The 19,797-nt window shown below is 36.9% G+C and overlaps 1 protein-coding gene across 19 annotated transcripts in view; it reads right to left on the bottom strand.

Moving 5' to 3' along the window:
• Positions 1 to 15,614: 15,614 nt before the first annotated feature.
• Positions 15,615 to 19,797, bottom strand: part of TRDN (triadin) — a 392,562-nt gene continuing 388,379 nt past the window's right edge. For all 19 annotated transcript variants that reach the window (XM_065911840.1, XM_065911841.1, XM_065911842.1 and 16 more), the window contains one exon: positions 15,615 to 18,172. In XM_065911840.1, coding sequence (XP_065767912.1) covers positions 18,033 to 18,172 — 140 coding nt within the window. In that variant the 3' untranslated portion in view covers positions 15,615 to 18,032. The remainder of the gene's footprint in view (positions 18,173 to 19,797) is intronic.

Genomic DNA, 19,797 nt, shown 5'->3' with positions numbered 1-19,797 from the left:
AAATTATTCTTTCAAGTGAAAGAATTAGCTTTGGTGACAGTATGGGATATGGATTGAGAGATTGAGGGGACAAGACTGGAGGCAGAGAGAGCATGTAGAGCACTTCTATAGTTACCAGATGATGAATGTAGGCAATTTGAGCTAAGGAAATAGACATGGAGGTGGAGAGAAGTGGATGGACACTGGAAAGATAGAATTGTTAGCATTCTGTGTGGGAAGTAGTAGCTTGGGAAGAAAGGATGGTGATAAGAAACAGCATGTGGACACAGATAGATTTCTGGCTTGAGAATCAATATCTTTGCAAATAGTTTCTTCTGAAGATTTATCTGGAAATTATTAAGCCAGATAATGGAAAATTTAAGGCTTTGAGTTATTCAGCTAAAAAATAGTAACCACTAGTGTAAGATAGCAGCATTGCCAAATTAGTACGGCCCAGAAATGTGTTTAAGAAACTAGAATTTACATAAATTGCATCTTAGCAAATTTGCTTTATTTTCATTCTTCTAGTCATTTCTGCTCTTGTTGTGGGAATAGGTGAATGTTTGGATCTTCAGAAACAATTTCCATGAGATATCATTGGAAAGAAGTAAACGAAGACAAGTTATCTACAAGGTTCAGGAATTATGGAAGGAACCATCACTTAGAATCAAAAGCAACTAATTTGTCTTCATTTCAGGAGATTATGGTGTGATGTTAGTTCTCATTTAAGTTCATAGCTTGAATAACCAGGCAATAGATATCATAGGTTCCTTGATTAAACATTCCAAATGATATTTTGTAGTCTTTTTCTGAAATTTAGCTGGTAATCAATATTTCTTCATCATGAGTTGCACACTCATTTACCAAAGCAGACATCTTGGTGTTATTTTTGATTGACTATTTTATAAGCCTCAGTTTCTTACTACTCACCCTAATTTCCACACAGTGTTTCTTGCTATTCCTTAAGCATGTCATCAAATTACATATTTTCTCAACCCAAAGCCTGAGACTTTCTGTTTTCCATTGAATTGCTTTCTACTCCCTTGTCTTCCACCTTGCCACTGCCAGCTCTTCCTTTAAATGTTCCCAATCCTTCTACTGATACCACACAAGACAGCATTTAGCACATCCTTGCTAGTCTCCTACAACAGAGTGTGTGTGACCATTTTCACTGTTGTTTATTTACAGATCTATCTCTCCTCCTTGACCTCAAATGCTTAAGGGTAGGAACTGCAGCTTCCTCATTGGGTATCATCAGCCTCAGCAACCATGCCTTGCACCCATCACACAATTTATGTTCATCAAACATTTGTAAAATGAATTGATGTGAGATTGTTACTCAGGATTCTTATTGGAAGACCTACAGTGTATAATCTCTGAATTTTTATTTCCTGGGTAACATAAAAATAACATGGGAAATGTGTAATGGTATCTTTAAAAAGAGAGAATGCTTGGCTTTTACAGGTGAATGCAATAGGCTAGCTACTTGGGGACATATTCTCATAGTTGAAGCCACCGGTCTAGGTTACAGCTTTATAACCTTCCAATTTAGAGACAGACTGAATCACAAGCTCTCTTGTTATGCTGGCTTTCTATTTAGAGTAATTGACTTTAACCAGTCAACCATTAATCCTTTTGATGGGAACTTTCCGGCACAGATGAAATTTTCTCCAAAGAAGGGTAAAAGTCAAAAAAAGAAAAAAGAGAGAGAGAGAGAAAGAGAGTGAAAAAGGCCTTATCTCTTCTGTGCTGATAATTCTTTTTAAGTTCAGAATGGTTGCAGTGTAATTGGATGTGTTTGCTAATTTAAGTAAACCACTTATCTGCCTCATCATTAGTAAAATAGAGTTTCCCCATAGCTCTGCAGAAATTGAACCAAGTGGGGGGAAAGGTGTTTTCAGGGATGGCATCAGAGGCAATGAATTGCAAAGGAGTGGAAAATTAGACATGCTGATTAAATTATCTTTTCTTTAAAAAAAAAATCAGTAGGAAAACGCTTCACCAAAGTACCTGCTTTAGAAAGGGCAGCATAGGCAAGAGAATGTAGCATCTCCAGAAGTTGAGAGAAAAAGTTTAAGAAGCGATACAGAGACTCCAAGATTAAAATGACAGATGGATGTGAATTCTTGAGGAGATGGGAACAACGACTCTAACCTAAAGCTAAAGCTGATTACTATTGGTGCTATTGTTGTTCAGTCGCTAAGTTGTATCTGACTCTTGGCAACCCCATGGACTGAAGCACGCCAGACTTCCCTGTCCTTTACCATTTCCCAGAGTTTGCTCAAACTCATATCCATTGAGTTCATGATGCCATCCAACCATCTCATCCTCTTTTGCCCCCTCTTCCTCATGCCCTCCATCTTTCCTAGCATCGGGGTCTTTTCTTTTGAGTAGGCACTTTGCATCAGGTGGCCAAAGTACTGAAGCTTCAGCTTTAGCATCAGTCCTTTTAGTGAATATTCAGGGTTGATTTCCTTTAGGATTGACTGGTTTGATCTCTTTGCAGTCCAAGGAACTCTCAAGAGTCTTCGCCAGGACCACAATTCGAAAGCATGAATTCTTCGGCGCTCAGCCTTCTTCATGGTTCAACTCTCACATCCGTACATGACAAAACCATAGCCTTGACTAGATGAACCTTTGTTGGCAAAGTAGTGTCTCTGCTTTTTAATACGCTGTCTAGGTTGGTCACAGCTTTCCTTCTCAGGAGCAAGCATCTTTTAATTTCATGGCTGCAGCCACCATCTGAAGTGACTTTGGAGCCCAAGAAAATAAAGTGTGTCACTGTTTCCATTTGATTACTATACATTGCTCCAAATAGGACAGCATTGGAGGAAGACATTTTGGAATAGTTAATCTTTGGAGAACCACCTGTAAAGCCCAATAAGGATGTATATTTTTGCTGCTCTCTTTCTACATTCCTTTGGTCTTTCACACCTGGAATTTCTATATGCTGCCAAAGCTTAAACACTCTTGAGCACTGTATTGGGAAGGGTTGCTAGATTCTCTGGTCTGCTTCCCTGTGACGAGGTCACTTCAGGAGGATGCTGAGAGCAAGCTGCCAGGGCAAGATTGTTTTTGGAACAGAGATAAGCTGCCTGCGTTAAGATAACTTGTTCCTGGGCTTCATTCTTGACAGAGTTCTCAATTCCTTAGCTCTGGGGAAAAAAAATACGAATTATCTCTGAGAGAAAATGTCCTTACCATTTTCCTCTTTCAAGTTTGCTGAAGTTGAAACAATAATTGTGGAAAACAGAGGCAGGAAAGGAAGGGGGGTTTGAGAGCATGAAGACGTGGCTGTGAGAACAGACGAGCGGACAGGCATGAGCCTTGGCCTGGTCCCGAGAAAGAGGAAAAAATGATGCTGGATGTTGGGAAACCCTTGAGCAGCTAAAACCTCATCTTTAGATTCTGATCTGACAAAATCTTCTGGATATTTGATCAAACAATTTCCTCCCCACCCCCCACTCCCCCGGGCACCTCCTGCCTCATGTGCAACCATAAAAGGGCTTTATGACTTAATTTATTATCTCAGGGTTAAAATTGCAGTGAAATTATTGAAAAAATTGTACCATTTAGAATGTTTTTTCACAAAATCTCATATTTGAACCAGCTATTTTTAATTTCTATTACACAGTAAACTATAATAAGAGCCATTATATATTTATTCAGCATTCTAATTTCTACAAACTTTCTAATTAGGCTATTTATATTAACTGAATACATTTTTAATGAACAATAAATTTATCTCAGGGTACAGATAGTTATCAAATGGCTTTATTCCTAAATTTCTTCTTTTTTCTTATAAAGCATATTTTAATATATTTACCTTGAGTTTTATCTCTAGCCCTAGTTTTACCACACAGGAAAATTTGGGGTGTTGTATGAATGAGAATCCATTTTTATCTCTTATTTTACTCTTATACATTAATGATTTGGATAGGCTCAGCCTGAGAAACATGGTACCTTGGCATTTCCCCTAGTCCTCATATTTTCTTATACCCAATCCTCACATCACTTTCTTCCTATGATCTTATTAACCACATCATTTGCCTCCTGAAATGGTTTCATAGGACTATGATGAAAGAAATTTATATCTATAGAGGCTGGGCTGGTGGTGTAAATAGACATTCTATAAAAAATGTGAATGCGGTCTTGGTATTTCCATTTCCATTCATATTGAAGTAACCATACGGTGTAACTGTCTTTGGAAATTGGAGAACAAGCTTAGCAGAACACTGATTCATGACAGGAAGGAAGCAAATGATATAAGAACAGTGATCAATACATTATTCTGTCTGGAGGAATTTTTGTGAACAATGGTGAATGAGGGGGAACCCAAGAAGTACATGGCAGGCTTGCTGCACTAAGGAGAAGAGAACAGGTTAAATTTGGACTGAAATGACAGGACTTTGCAGAGTAGACTGTCAGAGAAGGTGAAGTACAAAGAAAAAGAGTTTCAATAATATGTATGGAGTCAGTTGATGAATACTGATGCATACTTATCTAAATCAGTTCAGTTCAGTTGCTCAGTCATGTCTGACTCTTTGCGACCCCATGAACTGCAGCACACCAGGCCTCCCTCTCCATCAACAACTCCCGGAGTCCACCCAAACCCATGTCTATAGAGTCGGTGATGCCATCCAACTATCTCATCCTCTGTCTTCCCCTTCTCCTCCTGCCCTCAATCTTTCCCAGCATCAGGGTCTTTTCCAATGAGTCAGCTCTTCGCATCAGGTGGCCAAAGTATTGGAGCCTCAGCTTCAACATCAGTCCTTCCGATGAACACTCAGGACACTCAGAACACTCTTTTAGGATAGACTGGTTGGATCTTCTTGCAGTCCAAGGGACTCTCAAGAGTCTTCTCCAAAAGCATCAGTTCTTCTGCACTCAGCTTTCTTTATAGTCCAACTCTCACATCCATACATGACTACTGGAAAAAATATAACCTTGACGAGATGGACCTTTGTTGGCAAAGTAATGTCTTTGCTTTTTAATATGCTGTCTAGGTTGGTCAAAACTTTCCTTCCAAGGAGTAAGTGTCTTTTAATTTCATGGCTGCAGTCACCATCTGCAGTCATTTTGGAGCCCCCCAAAATAAAGTCAGCCACTGTTTCCACTGTTTCCCCATCTAAATGGGCTTCCATAATTCAGGGTAAATAACACCTGGAGCCATGTAAACCTGAGCAGTTCCTTGAGCATTCTCACTGCATTCTGACCAGCTAGAATGGAGACTCCTCACTGAGCATCAAGGACATTTAGTGGGGACTACACACAGCAGAAGACTAAAATAATGGATAATGAAAGTTAAGAATAAGCTTTAAGGGGAAAAGCTGAACCATAAATAAATTGATTTATTTCCACAAAAAAATTGAGCACCTTTTAAAGGAAGGCAAAACTTCTAGAACTCAACAAGGTTAAAAAATAACCAGCATTATTTAAATTTATTAGATGCAAAGAATCAGAAAAATGTGTCCCATATTAGAAGATCAGTCAATGGATAAAGATCCAGAAATGACATAAATCATGGAATTAGCAGAAAAGGACTTTAAAATAGCTATCCTAAATATATTAAAGGGTTAAAAAAATTAGTATAATGATAAAGAAAATGTGAATAAAAAGGAACACTTAAAGAAGAATTTTAAAATATGTGAAATGAAATATCACTGTGTGCTTATCAGCACATTACATATTGTCGATGAAAAGATTAGTGAATTTTAAGCACAGCAGTAGAAAAATTCCAAATGGAAGCATAGTAATAAAAAGAACTAAAAGTGATGAGCAGAGCCACAGTGGTGTTGGAGACAAAATCAAGTGGTCTAACATATCTGTAACTGAGTCTTAGAATAATGAACAGCAGTAAAATATTTCAAAAACTAATGACTAAAATTTTCAGAATTAATCAAAACCATAAACTCCCAGAAGAACACATAGGCAGAACACTCTGATAAAATCAAAGCAATATCCTTTTGGATCTATCTCCTAGAGTAATGGAAATAAAAACAAAAATCAATAAATGGGAGCTAATTAAACTCAAAACTTTTGCACAACAAAGGAAACCATAGACAAAGTGAAAAGACAACTTACAAAATGGGAGAAAATATTTGGAAATGATGCGACCAACTGAGGGATTAATCTCCAAAATATATTTATATATATATATACACACACACACACATATACAGCTCAATATCGAAGATAAACAACCCAATCAAAAATGGGCAGAAGACCTAAATAGACATTTCTCCAAAGAAGACATACAGATGTCCAAGAGGCACATGAAAAGATTCTCAGCATTGCTAATTAGTATAGAACTGCAAATTAAAACTACAATAAGCTATCACCCCACATTAGTCAGAGTGGCCATAATCAAAAAGTCTACAAACAAGAAATGCTGGAGAGGGTATGGAGAAAAGGGAACCCTCCCCTACACTGTTGGTGGGAATGTAAATTGATATGGCTGCTATGGAGAACAGTATGGAAGTTCCTTAAAAAACTACACATAGAGCTACCATGTAATCCAGCAACCCCACTCCTCAGAATACATCCAGAGAAAAATGTGGTTAAAAAAAATGTTACGAATAAACTTATTTACAAAACAGAAACAGGTTCACAGACTGAAAAAATAAACTTATGGTTACCAAAGGAGAAGGATGGGAGGGAGGAAAAAATGATGAGTTTGGGTATGACATATACACATTATTATATTTAAAATAGGTAACCAACATGGACCTACTGTATAGCACAGGGAACTCTGCTCAATATTCTGTAATAATCTAACTGGGAAAAAATTTGAAAAAATAGATAAATGTTTATGTACAACTGAATCACTTTGCTATACACATGAAACTAACAACAATGTTAATTAACTATACTTCAAAATAAAATAAGAATTGGGGAAAAAAGCTGCAAAAAACTAAAAAATAAAAGAATATACATATTCTTAATCTTCTTAATGTTGACATACCTTACCTGATTTCAGAAACAGTTTCAGTGAAATGAAGCTTCATTGCAAGTGGATTATTAGATAGGCATGGTCATCATCCTCCCACTCTTTGTCTACTGCAAAATGCTGCTAGACTGAGGGTTTCTATTTGAAATAGTGTTTAAGAAAATTGCACAGTTGTGACCAATAAAGAACTCTACAGGGTTCCTTGTCTTCAAGTGTATAATAAAGAACATATCATTTAATTAACAGAAGGGAACAGTACATATAACAGAAGAAACTGAAGAAATTTTAGAAAGCAGTGGACATCTTAATGTTTTATTTATTTATCTATTTATTTATTTTTGGCCACTCCATAAGGTTTGCATGATCTTAGGTCCCCAAGCAGGGATCAAACGGGCCATGGCAATGAAAGTTCTAAGTCCTAAACAGTGTACTGCCAGGGACTTCCCAGCAGTGGGCATCTTAAACACAGCATAAATAATTGTTTTTAATAACAAATTTTATGAGATCAGATTGATTATATTCTTTGCAGCCAAAGGTGGAGAAGTTCTATACAGTCAGAAAACCAAGACTAGGAGCTGACTGTGGCTAATATCATGAACTCTTTATTGCCAAATTCAGACTGAAATGGAAGAAACTGGAGAAAACCACTAGACCATTCAGGTATGACCTAAATCAAATCCCTTATGATTATACAGTGGAAGTGAGAAATAGATTTAAGGGACTAGATCTGATAGAGTGCCTGAGGAACTATGGATGGAGGTTTGTGACACTGTACAGGAGACAGGAATCAAGACCATCCTCAAGAAAAAGAAATGCAAAAAAGCAAAATGGCTCTCTGAGGAGGCCTTACAAATACCTGTGTAAAGAAGGGAAGCGAAAGGCATAGGAGAAAAGGAAAGATATATCCATTTCAATGTAGAGTTCCAAAGAATAGCAAGGAGAGATAAGAAAGCCTTCCTCAGTGATCAATGCAAAGAAATAGACGAAAACAATAGAATGGGAAAGACTAGATATCTTTTCAAGAAAATTAGAGATACCAAGGGAACATTTTATGCAAAGATGGGCTCAATAAAGGACAGAAATGGTATGGACCTAACAGAAGCAGAAGATATTAAGAAGAGGTGGCAAGAATACACAGAACTGTACAAAAAACATCTTCATGACCCAGATAATCATGATGGTGTGAACACTCCCCTAGAGCCAGACATCCTGGAATGCGAAGTCAAGTGGGCCTTAGAAAGCATCACTAGGAACAAAGCTAGTGGACGTGATGGAATTCCAGTTGAGCTATTTCAAATCCTGAAAGATGGTGCTGTGAAAGTGCTGCACTCCATATGCCAGCAAATGTGGAAAACTCAGCAATGGCCACAGGACTGGAAAAGGTCAGTTTTCATTCCAATCCCAAAGAAAGGCAATCCGAAAGAATGCTCAAACTACCACACAATTGCACTCATCTCACATGCTAGTAAAGTAATGCTTAAAATTCTCCAAGCTCTTGAGAAACCTGTATGCAGGTCAGGAAGCAATAGGAAAAGGAGTACGTCAAGGCTGTATATTGTCACCCTGCTTATTTAACTTATATGCAGAGTACATCATGAGAAACGCTGGGCTGGAGGAAGCACAAGCTGGAATCAAGATTGCTGGGAGAAATATCAATAACCTCAGATATGCAGATGACACCACCCTTATGGCGGAAAGTAAGAAGAACTAAAGAGCTTCTTGATGAAAGTGAAAGAAGAGAGTGAAAAAGTTGGCTTAAAGCTCAACATTCAGAAAACTAAGATCATGACATCTGGTCCCATCACTTCATGGCAAATAGATGGGGAAATAGTGGAAACAGTGGCTGACTTTATTTTTCGAGGTTCCAAAATCAATGCAGATGGTGATTGCAGCCATGAAATTAAAAGATGCTTGCTCCTTGGAAGTAAAGTTATGACCAACCTAGACAGAATATTAAAAAGCAGAGACATTACTTTGCCAACAAAAGGTCCATCTAGTCAAGGCTATGGTTTTTCCAGCAGTTATGTATGGATGTGAGAGTTGGACTATAAAGAAAGTTGAGCGCAGAAGAATTGATGCTTTTGAACTGTGGTGTTGGAGAATACTCTTGAGAGTCCCTTGGACTGCAAGGAGATTCAACCAGTCCATCCTAAATGAGATCAGTCCTGGGTGTTCACTGGAAGGACTGATGTTGAAGCTGAGGCTCCAATACTTTGGCCACCTGATGTGAAGAGCTGACTAATTGGAAAAAGCCCTGATGCTGGAAAGATTGAGGGCAGGAGGAGAAGGGGACAACAGAGGTTGAGATGGTTGGATCGCATCACTGACTCAATGGACATTGGTTTGGTTGGACTCCGGGAGTTGGTGAAGGACAGGGAGGCCTGGCGTGCTGCAGTTCATGGGGTCGTAAAGAGTCGGACACGACTGAGCCACTGAACTGAACTGAACTGATTGTGGAAAGTAAAGTTAGGTAGATCCCATGATTTTCATTGTGCTAACTACACGATTAAAAACTCACATCACTTTTTTTTTTTTCCCCCACATTTCAGTTCTGCTTGGAACAAGCTTGTGATTTTAGGCAAGTCAATAAATTACTCTTAACTTTAGTACCCTGCTTGTCAAATTACTGGTTTATCTCTTGAAGTTCAAAATTTCTGCAATCACAATAATTTTTCCCTAGGTACTTAAAGCTATTCATAATGACTTTACTGTTTCTCAAATCAATATTATTTTAAAAGTAAGAAATACATAATAAGCAAGTTTCTTAAATATACACTTAAAAACTTTAATATAACCAATTATTTCTGAAAGATTAAGTTATTCCTGTCATTATCAAATTAATGTTTCATTTATAAAAGAATCTACCTCCTCATTAACTATCAGCTATAATCTTGATCCTTTTGACTATTAATAACTACTGATATATTCTATTGTCAATCTGCTACAGAAAGAGTGTGATTCTTTATTTTAATATAGTTAGAGTTTTACTCCACCAGGTACATGAGAAATATCTTTATGTCCCCCAAAATTGGCCTGGTAACCAAAGAATAAAAATCTTTCAGTCAGTTTCAAGATGGCTTTCTTTATTTCAAAAGGCTGCTCATTACTTGACTAAAGGTGGTACCACTGAAATTAAATTACAGAAAATGTAACTATGTTGTGGTCCTATTTTCTATATGATATATTCCATTTTATGTAAAATGTGCTATTTCTGCTGGTTCACACAAAACGTAAAGCGTAGTCTATATTATTTGTTAAAATTTGTTCTAAACAATCACCACACTAAATATGCTTTATTTTTATTCAGTTTGAGCATAATGTTGTAGCAAAAAGTAATAGAAATAACAAATGAAACAAACAACATTTGCCAATTCCCACTCAACAGCCTAAAAGTTTGTAGGTAATGATGAAAAGATATGCTGTAACTAGATTTATCATATCAAATTTCAATAGGATTGATATCAACGTGGATTAAAGTCATTTTCAGCAATTTCATTTTTAACAGCTTTACAGAGGTAAGTGGTCTGACTAAGTCATTTTAGGCATACATAAGATAAGTTTTCTTCTTAGTAGACAAAGGGTTATAAGTTCTAAAGGAACTGAATAAAATGGAATGTGAATGGGATTTATCATCGATTTCAAGCAAAGACTCCTTTGAACTAAGAAGTAAAGACTGCTTTACATCAAAGGTACAGTTGTAAAGCTGAGGGTGTTAATAATATGAATCATGACTTTTTGATTTCTTTAAAATATTTTTATGACTCATAATGAGATTAAAAGTTAACATTATTTCCAGAGATCTGAAATGCAGGCACCAAACTTTCATCCAAAATGACCAACTGGAAAACCTTTGTTTAACCATCCTCAGAATTATAGAAAATAAGTTATAAATGAAAATTTCTTCATCTCTCAAAACGGTTTGCATAACTTCCTCATCCATGCCAAAAGAAACTTAGCTTGAAAAGAAACAAATGATTATAATTACAATAGTCTATGCATTGTATCAGGGCTTCCCTGATAGCTCAGTTGGTAAAGAATAGGCCTGCAATCCAGGAGATCCCAGTTCCATTCCTGGTTTGGGAAGATCGGCAGGAGAAGGGACAGGCTACCCACTCCAGTGTTCTTGGGCTTCTCTTGTGGCTCAGCTGGTAAAGAATCCACCTGCAATGCGGGAGACCTGGGTTCGATCCCTGGATTGGAAAGATCCCCTGAAAAAGGGAAAGGCTTCCCACTCCAGTATTCTGGCCTGGAGAATTCCATGGACTGTACACTCCATGGGGTCACAAAGAGTCAGACACTTCTTGTAAATGACATGGAACAACAAAGAGGACAACACAAATGAACAAACTGAAAAGATCCAAACTCTTGTATGCTCAGCAAAACTTGGAAACAAAGAAAATATGAAATACAAAAATACATCTATGTGAAGCCAAAGGTATTCCTTAAAAAAAAAGACAGAAAATCTCTTTTACAAAAGTCCACAAAGTTTAAGCAAGTTTTACATAAAAGAGGATTTCCAAATGATCAGTAAATATATCATATATATTTACTGATAAATATATCAGTAAATATAAATATACTGATAATATACAAATAAATATATATATATATAAATATAAATAAATATATCAGTAAATATAAGTTCTCAACTTCACTGGTCATCAGAGAAATCCAAAGTATAAACGATGTATGACAACATAGCCCCTAGAAGTTAAAATTAACAAAATGACAATAGCAAGTATAAGCAAGGATTTCGAGAAGCTAGAACTTTTGTACTCTGTTGCTGGAGGGCAAATTGTTACCAGTTAGAAAACTGTTTGGAATTATCTACCAAAAATGTAGATTCACCTACTGTGTGTGTGATAGTCGCTCACTTGTGTCCGACTCTTTGTGACCCCATGGACTATAGCTCCCCAGGCTCTTCTGTCCACGGGATTCTCCAGGCAAGAATACTGGAGTGGGTTGTCATGCCCTCCAGGGGATCTTCCCGACTCAGGGATTGAACCCAGGTCTCCTGCATTGCACGACTCAGGGATTGAACCCAGGTCTCCTGCATTGCAGGCAGATTCTTTCCCATCTGAGCCACCAGGGAAGCCTTCTGTATAAGCCAACAATTCACCTCTTAGTTATAAACCCCCCACCCATCCATGCATACATTTATGCAGTATAAGAAACTAACAATATTTACAGAAGTGCTGCTTTTTATAGATAAAAACTAGAGATGTCCAAATTACCACCCACAATAGAATGCATACATACATGAATGCTATAAGACAATGAAAAAGGGTAAACTACTTCTTTAGAATGTAAACAATAACAATTTGAGTGTGTCTTACCTACATAATGACATAAAGATACCTAATTTATGATTTCATTTATATGAATGTCACAACAGTGAAGACATTTCTTTGATGATTAAGTCAGACTAGTGGTTATCCGGGGGATATTTGCTTCCCAGGTGGCACTAGTGACTAAGAACCCATCTGCCAATGCAGGAGGCACAAGAGATGTGGGTTTGATCCCTGTTCTGGGAAGATCCTCTGGAGAAGGAAATGGCGCTCCACTCCAGTATTCTTGCCTGCAAAATTCCACGGACAAAGGAGCCTGGTGGCTACATTCCATGGGATCACAAGAGTTGTACACAACCAAGCACAGGGAGATATTAACTAGATGAAATATGAAAGAGGTTTCTTAGTGCTATTAATATTCTGTATCTTGACCTAATGTAGTTTTATAGAGGCTTCTAGCTCTCCACTCGAGATGTGTGCATAAGACACATTTACCTGTCTATCTCTGTCTATACTAATAAGGAAGCTCTGTATGCATTTGTTTAAACAAATAATTCAAGATACATGTGATAAATAAATGAAAGTATGAAACAATGTTTATGATATGTAATGTTTATGTAAGAAAAGTATCAAAATGAGAACATAGATTAGTTTACATTTGTATTTTCATAGGAAGGACACACAAGAATCCATCAATGTAATTAGCTATGGGAAGTAAAGAAGTGGATGGGAAACTGAAGCAAGAAGAATGGGATGAGAGGACACTTTCTATGTACACCTTTATAAAGTGTCATTTTGAATTTGAACGACGTTAATATATTCCCAGTTTGAAAAACAGTTTTTCATGTGTAGGTGTTCCAAAGATGAAAATACTTGAATTAATTATTTACTATATTTGTTCTTAAAATTGGTAGAATTGAGAGTTGTCTTGTTTTTCTATGAAACATTGCCTCCTTTTTAAAGACTACAACTCTATTCAAATCATCCCAACTCTGTCCATGATGGCATCAAATATATACAAATAATTTGTCATTGAATTCTGAATACGGGAGGGAGAGAGAGTTTTTCCTAAGCATAGACATATGTCAATTGTTTTAAGATGCAGTAATATTTACTTTGACACTGTCTTCACTAAGTTACATTGCTGTAACACCTTCAGATAGTCTAACAAATGTTTGATGCTGCAGCAGTGTCTGGGGTCCATGGGTCAACTGGTGTTCTATCTCGGCTTTCTATTCAAGGCACTACTTTTCCACAGATATCTTACAAGCTCTATGGGTTCTGATTCAGTGATTTGAAGGATATTTGTTTGTCACTTATTTAGAATATTATGGGCTATAAAGAAAGCTGAGAGCCGAAGAATTGATGCTTTTGAGCTGTGGTGTTGGAAAAGACTCTTGAGAGTCCCTTGGACTGCAAGGAGATCCAACCAGTCCACCTTAAGGAGATCAGTCCTGGGTGTTCATTGGAAGGACTGATGCTGAAGCTGAAACTCCAATACTTTGGCCACCTGATGTGAAGAGCTGACTCATTGGAAAAGACCCTGATGCTGGGAAAGATTGAGGGCAGGAGGAGAAGGGATGACAGAGGATAAGATGGTTGGATGGCATCACAGACTCAAAGGACATGGGTTTGGGTGGACCCCGGGAGTTGGTGATGGAGAAGGAGGCCTGGCGTGCTGCAGTTCATGGGGTCACAAAGAGTGGACACGACTGAGCAACTGAACTGAACTGAACTGAAGGTGTTTGGGATATATAATATATATAATATTAAATATATAAACCTATATATATTGCTATTATTACTTTATTAACATGCACTTCTTCTGAAATTTGTATGACTTATTAATATGCACTAATTCATCACTTAATTTGAGCTTTTCTTTACAGTCTAAATGTGTTTTTGTAAGCATCTGTTTTCCTTACTTATTTTGTTAACCTACATCTTTGGTTGTGTTGAGATTAAAGAGAGGTTTTTTTTTTTTTTTTTTTTCTTATTTGGAGCAAAGATTTGGGGTATTTCAGTGACTTATAACTTTTTTACAGTTAAATAGTGTGGAAAGATAAAACTAATTTTATACACAAAGGAAAGCATCCACAGTAATTTCTAAATGTTTTGTCGACACGTATGATTAATGAGGGCTTCCCTCATAGCTCAGTTGGTAAAGAATCTGCCTGCAATGCAGGAGACCCCGGTTCGATTCTTGGGTTGGGAAGATCTCCTGGAGAAAGGATAGGCTACCCACTCCAGTATTCTGGCCTGGAGAATTCCATGGGATTGCAACGAGTTGGACACAACTGAGCTCACTTCACCTCATAATCAATGAGGGGAGCAGGTACAAGTCGGCTGTAGTATTGGCCTGAAAGGAGTAGGGCAAAGAGTGTTGTCAGGAAGCCCGTTTCTACAAAGTTGGGCTGAGTTTCTACCTCTTAATGAGTGTGTAAATGACAGAGGTAGTTTTTGCTGGTGGAGACCTCAACATGTCGTCACACAGGGTGGGTTATATGCGGCGGGTTAGAAAACAGAAGGTCCCAGTTCTCAGGCTACTTCTATTACTAGTTAGCAATGCGACCCTTTGCCATGTCACCTAACATCTCTGAGATTCAGTTCCTTTATCTCTAAAGCAAATGAATGAAACTCTTAAAGTCCCTTTAGTTTCTCATGTAGAAAAAAAGCAAGTCTTTCCACATAGGATTACATTTCTAACACTGGTTATAATTAAAAAATAAATTTTGAGATGCTGGATTAAACTAGCTAAGATTTGTAACTGTATCCTGAGGACAAAGTTAAAGGCATTTGGGAGCTAGCTGACTAATGTTCTAGGCCTGGCTTTGATGCAATTGGCTACTTTGGGCAAATTTACTCATTTATATAAGGATTAGGTTCTTTTTCTGTATTGCCAACTGGGCTAGGTTGTCCTTGAATTTTCTATCAGCAATAATATTGATTATTCTCTTTGCTTTTTCCAGCAAAATAACTCAAAGAAATAATCTGAGTCCCTCAACATAACATACAGTTCTCATTTCCAAAATATTCCCATGAAAAGTTTTGACAGGGTTGTACCAGAAGGAAATAATACACCAGTGCTTTTCATGTGAATTATTTCAAAAAAGTCTGGCCCCACTGTCAGGCTTTATGAAAACTAAACATAAATTTAAAACCTTAAATAATTATTGATCTTCTATAGATCTTCATCTATTAAGAGAAGGTAAAGTGTAGGTGAGAGTAAAGAATTGGAATGAATAGCCCATACCAATTAGACAAAATGAAGAACCAAAACAATTATTAATTATTTACACATTCATAACCAACATGACATGAACTAGGAGTGAACTACTAAAGACAACGACTTTTAAACCAACCATTTATCTTTTCATTTTAAATGTAAAGCACAAACATGAAAGGACAAGAAATACTTTATTTGATGGAACTGTATGAAGAGATGAGAGTTTAGTTAACAATTTTCATGTGCTATTTCATTGTAACTTCAAGCAGATACACCATAACAACACTGTTAATATTGTTTACAGCATAATTGATTTGTCTAATTACAAGGAGCTGTCATATTTTATTTTTCATCAAATAGTTTTCATGATGAGAATGAAAGAGACCATGATATAACGTAGAAAAGCCCTCAGAGGAACAAGTAGTACCACATTCAAAAGCGTCATTTTAATTAGACATTTTTTTTATCATGTCCATATGAAGATATTTTGTCAGTTTCCACGGTACATCTGTGAGGTATAAGGTTGTTTGTCCAGAAATCCCTATTTTACACACGGGAAAAATAAGCCCAGTATGTTTAGCAAATTTTCCAAGGCCACATATTGTGTCAGGATAGCACTGGGAACAGAATTATCTCTGGTATTTTTCTTATACGGCCCAGTGCCTAACACAGTGCCTTTAGAAAGCGTAAATGCTCAACAGTCATTGAATGAAAAGATAAACCATTCTTTTCTATGAAATTGAGAAAACCATCATACTTTCTCTCTATTCCTTTAGTCATTAAATTGGACAAGCTGGAGGAGTAACTGAGCAATAAACTTCATCCACTGTCCTACCCACAAGTTTTCACTGTTAGAAGAAGAGGCTTTATAAGATGGTACCATCTGATTGGTACTGAAGTTACACACTTCCAGGCAGCCCTCCATATGGAGTGGCATTAATCTTGGTTCATCATATCATTGGCTTTTGTGGTGTAAGTTAGGTCCACCAGCCTGTGGCCAAGGCTAACTTTTCACAAAAGTCACTGAAAATTCGTTATTAGTAATTAACGTGTTACTGATGCCCTAGCCTAATGATATTCCAACGAAACAGTGTTCTACATCTTGGACTTAAAGAACTTATTTGCAGTCCTTAAAAATAAATCACTTGGCTAGTATTGGCTCTGGCTCCTTCAGACTTTGCTGAAGATGATTAAAAAGCCAGAAAGAGTAATTCAGTTTACTTCCTGAGTTAATGTGTCATAAGTTAAATTGCTACTGTAAACATAATAAAGGTCACAGTGGCATGACATTTATTCATTTATTTATTTAGACTGTACCACGTGACATGCAGGATCTTAGTTCCCTAACCAGGGACCAAATCTGTGCTCCCAGCAGTGGAAGTGTGGAATCCTAACCACTGTAACTGCCAGGGAACTCCCTGGCATGACTTTTATTGTTGATAGAAAAATGTAGTTATAAAGCATAAGTGTTTTTATCACTCAGAGACAAAGGATGGCAAAAGTAGAGTTGTTTTCCCCAGTGATGCATCATCAAATACGTTAAAGATTGTTATTCATTTCATTAGCACTGGTAACTAATTACCTAAAAAACAAGATATCTCACGGCGAACTTAATGGTTAAAATGTGTTCCTTCAACTTCGATGACATTCATATTTTTTTGTTTTGAGCAATAAACCTATTTAACTCCATAGAATGATCCTATTAAAGTGAAATGAAAATCCTCTTGCATCTGTCACCCAAATTTGGTGATGGATTTAAAATTTCACCCAGGTGACATTTTACTAGGGCACAGTCTGGAGAAATCTGGCTAGTCTACATCTCATTTGCTTATATTTAAGCAAATGATTCACCAGACTTGCCTAATTGGATGGCCTATTTCCACTGGAGTGAATTTCCTAATTGTAATTCAAGACAAATCTTAGGGATAAGATTCATCAAGCCTTTCCACTCCATCTTATTATGTCTAAAGTTTGGAGATATTTTGAGCTCCAAAAGAGCATCACAAGGAACTTATAACATTCTTTGGTGAAACTGTTACCCATTTTTAGAGAAGAGTCACAACTAAAATAGATATATATATATATATATACAGAGATAAAATTAAACTATTGAATATCAACATATTGGGTAAATTGAGTTTAGATACCTACATGATGCAAAAGAGCAGCTTTTGTATAAGCTACTAAAGCCTTTAAACTTAAAGTATAGTCTGTGTTTTCACTTAAAAGTAAATATCTAACTGAAGCCAGAAATTTCATTTTGTAATTGTGCCAATTATGTTTAAAAGATCATTATTAAGCAAAATTTAAATTAGCTTGTGAACAACCTTAAAGTGACTGGAAATAGAAAAATATAAGCACCCACACCCAGCAACAAACAAATGACAGATTCTTGAGCCCCAGACTCTCCAACTTGCCTGCTTATCATTCAGTCCCTTTGCTCACCCTTTCTACACCAGGCAGAAGAGTAAACTATTTTCAAACAAATCCCCTGGACTACATGATTTCAATTGCCTGTGTCACTATAGACAAACAAAAGATCCTATTTTCAAAGTTCTAAAGCGATTTGCAAGGGCTGTGCATATGGGTCTTATTGTCGTTGTTGCTTCTGTCCTGGAGAATTTGGTTGGCCTGAGCTCTCTCCGGGGTGGTGCACAGGAGTGACGGGAAACTGAAATCCATAGCCATTGTATCCATCCAAGTAGACACACTGGAAGAAGCTGATGGGGGCTGAGAAAGAGAGCATGATGATTTATTAAAACAACTAGAATGTGATTAGGAGCAGAGGTAAAGCATTGCGAGGTAGTCTAATTCAATGCATATGGGCATGGGTTCCACAGACAGACAGTCTTGGCAACAGCCAGCATTCTGTCAACCAACCACAGACTTCCTGCAGCTGGCTAGGAAAAAGAATGATAATTGCAGCTTGCAGTATGTGGAATATAGGGCGGGGGAAGCTAGTTAAATCTACATGAGTCTAAGGGCTTAGGAAGTAGAATAGAGCAAAGCGTGGGTAGAAAGAAGCTAAGGGAGATGACAAGGGATTATTCTGATTTCATCACCCATGATGTCAGCTGACTTTAAATCACTGAGTTTTTTCACTCATGAAAATGCTTTGGAGAAATCTTGAATTTCGTTTTTCTTTCCTCTTTACCTTATCCAGAATTGTTTTCTATTTTGTTTTAGCCTCAAAGAAGGGCAGTAACACAACCCTCGCCCCTGCACCCTCGCCAAGGTTGTAAGAGTCTAGGGTGAGGGGTTGGACAGGCTACAGAGAAGGAAGGCAGTAAAGCTGGGCCTGCATGAAGGAGCAACAGCAGCACAAGTCCTCAAAGGGGGAGCGACCAGCAGCCCACCTTCCAGCTGAGCCTTCTCGTTTACAGGCACTCTTCTGACATTTATTTTATTGATGCCAAATGGTTGTGAGTGAAAATATCATTGTAGCTGCACATTCTAGATGTTATATAAATGGCTCATGAATGTCAAACTATAGAACTGCTTCATGGAAAGATGAAAATATTGTTTTGCTACGGTAAATCCCCCAAGTGAACTGAAAATATTTGACACTTTTGTTTTTTACTAAAAAAATAAAATTATTTTCTTTACCTCTTTTTAATTAAAATTTTTATTTTGAGATCACTGAAGAGTCATATGAAGTTGTAAGAAATGATGCAGACAGCCCATGTATCTGTCACCTAGCGCTCACCAATGGCAACATCTTTGCAAAATGAATGATACTATAATATCCCAACCAGGAAACTGACATCAATATAATACACCATCTTATTAATATCTATTTATGAAATAAGAGATTTTGAGTATTATGTGATATAGCCACAAATTGTTACAAGTAGGTGAACAAGTGGGAAAGCGTAGCTATATAAATAAAAAACATGCTTAGATTGACTTTATGGATTTTGCAACCATATCTGAAAGTATTAAAGACTACTTATTTATTTCTTATTTCATACAACCTGATTATATGAAGGATTATAATTTGTTATCTCTCATCTGTTGCAGTAGCCACATCTAAATAGTGCTTAAAACATAGAAGGCTCTTGATATTTTTTCAGTGATTCACATATATTAATAAAACAGGAAGTGTTTGTGATTATAGAGGTCATTTTTGTAATTTCCTTCAGAAATACATTTAAGAAAGATTATAGAACTCAGAGAACATTATTGACATTATTTCCTCAGATAAATGTCTACTTTTATTTCAAAAGTCTTATGTGAAGCAAACTTTGCTTATACTAATTTAAAAAATTGCTTCCTTTAGTCTGTGCAGCAATGACTTTTATGCATATGTGAATTCAAGATGTATTGCTTTACCACCTGAAGAAAATATGTCTAAT

This window comes from Muntiacus reevesi, chromosome 19, assembly GCF_963930625.1.
Source record: "Muntiacus reevesi chromosome 19, mMunRee1.1, whole genome shotgun sequence".
Taxonomy (NCBI): Eukaryota; Metazoa; Chordata; class Mammalia; order Artiodactyla; family Cervidae; genus Muntiacus; species Muntiacus reevesi.
This window is presented reverse-complemented; position numbering and strand designations above follow the sequence as displayed.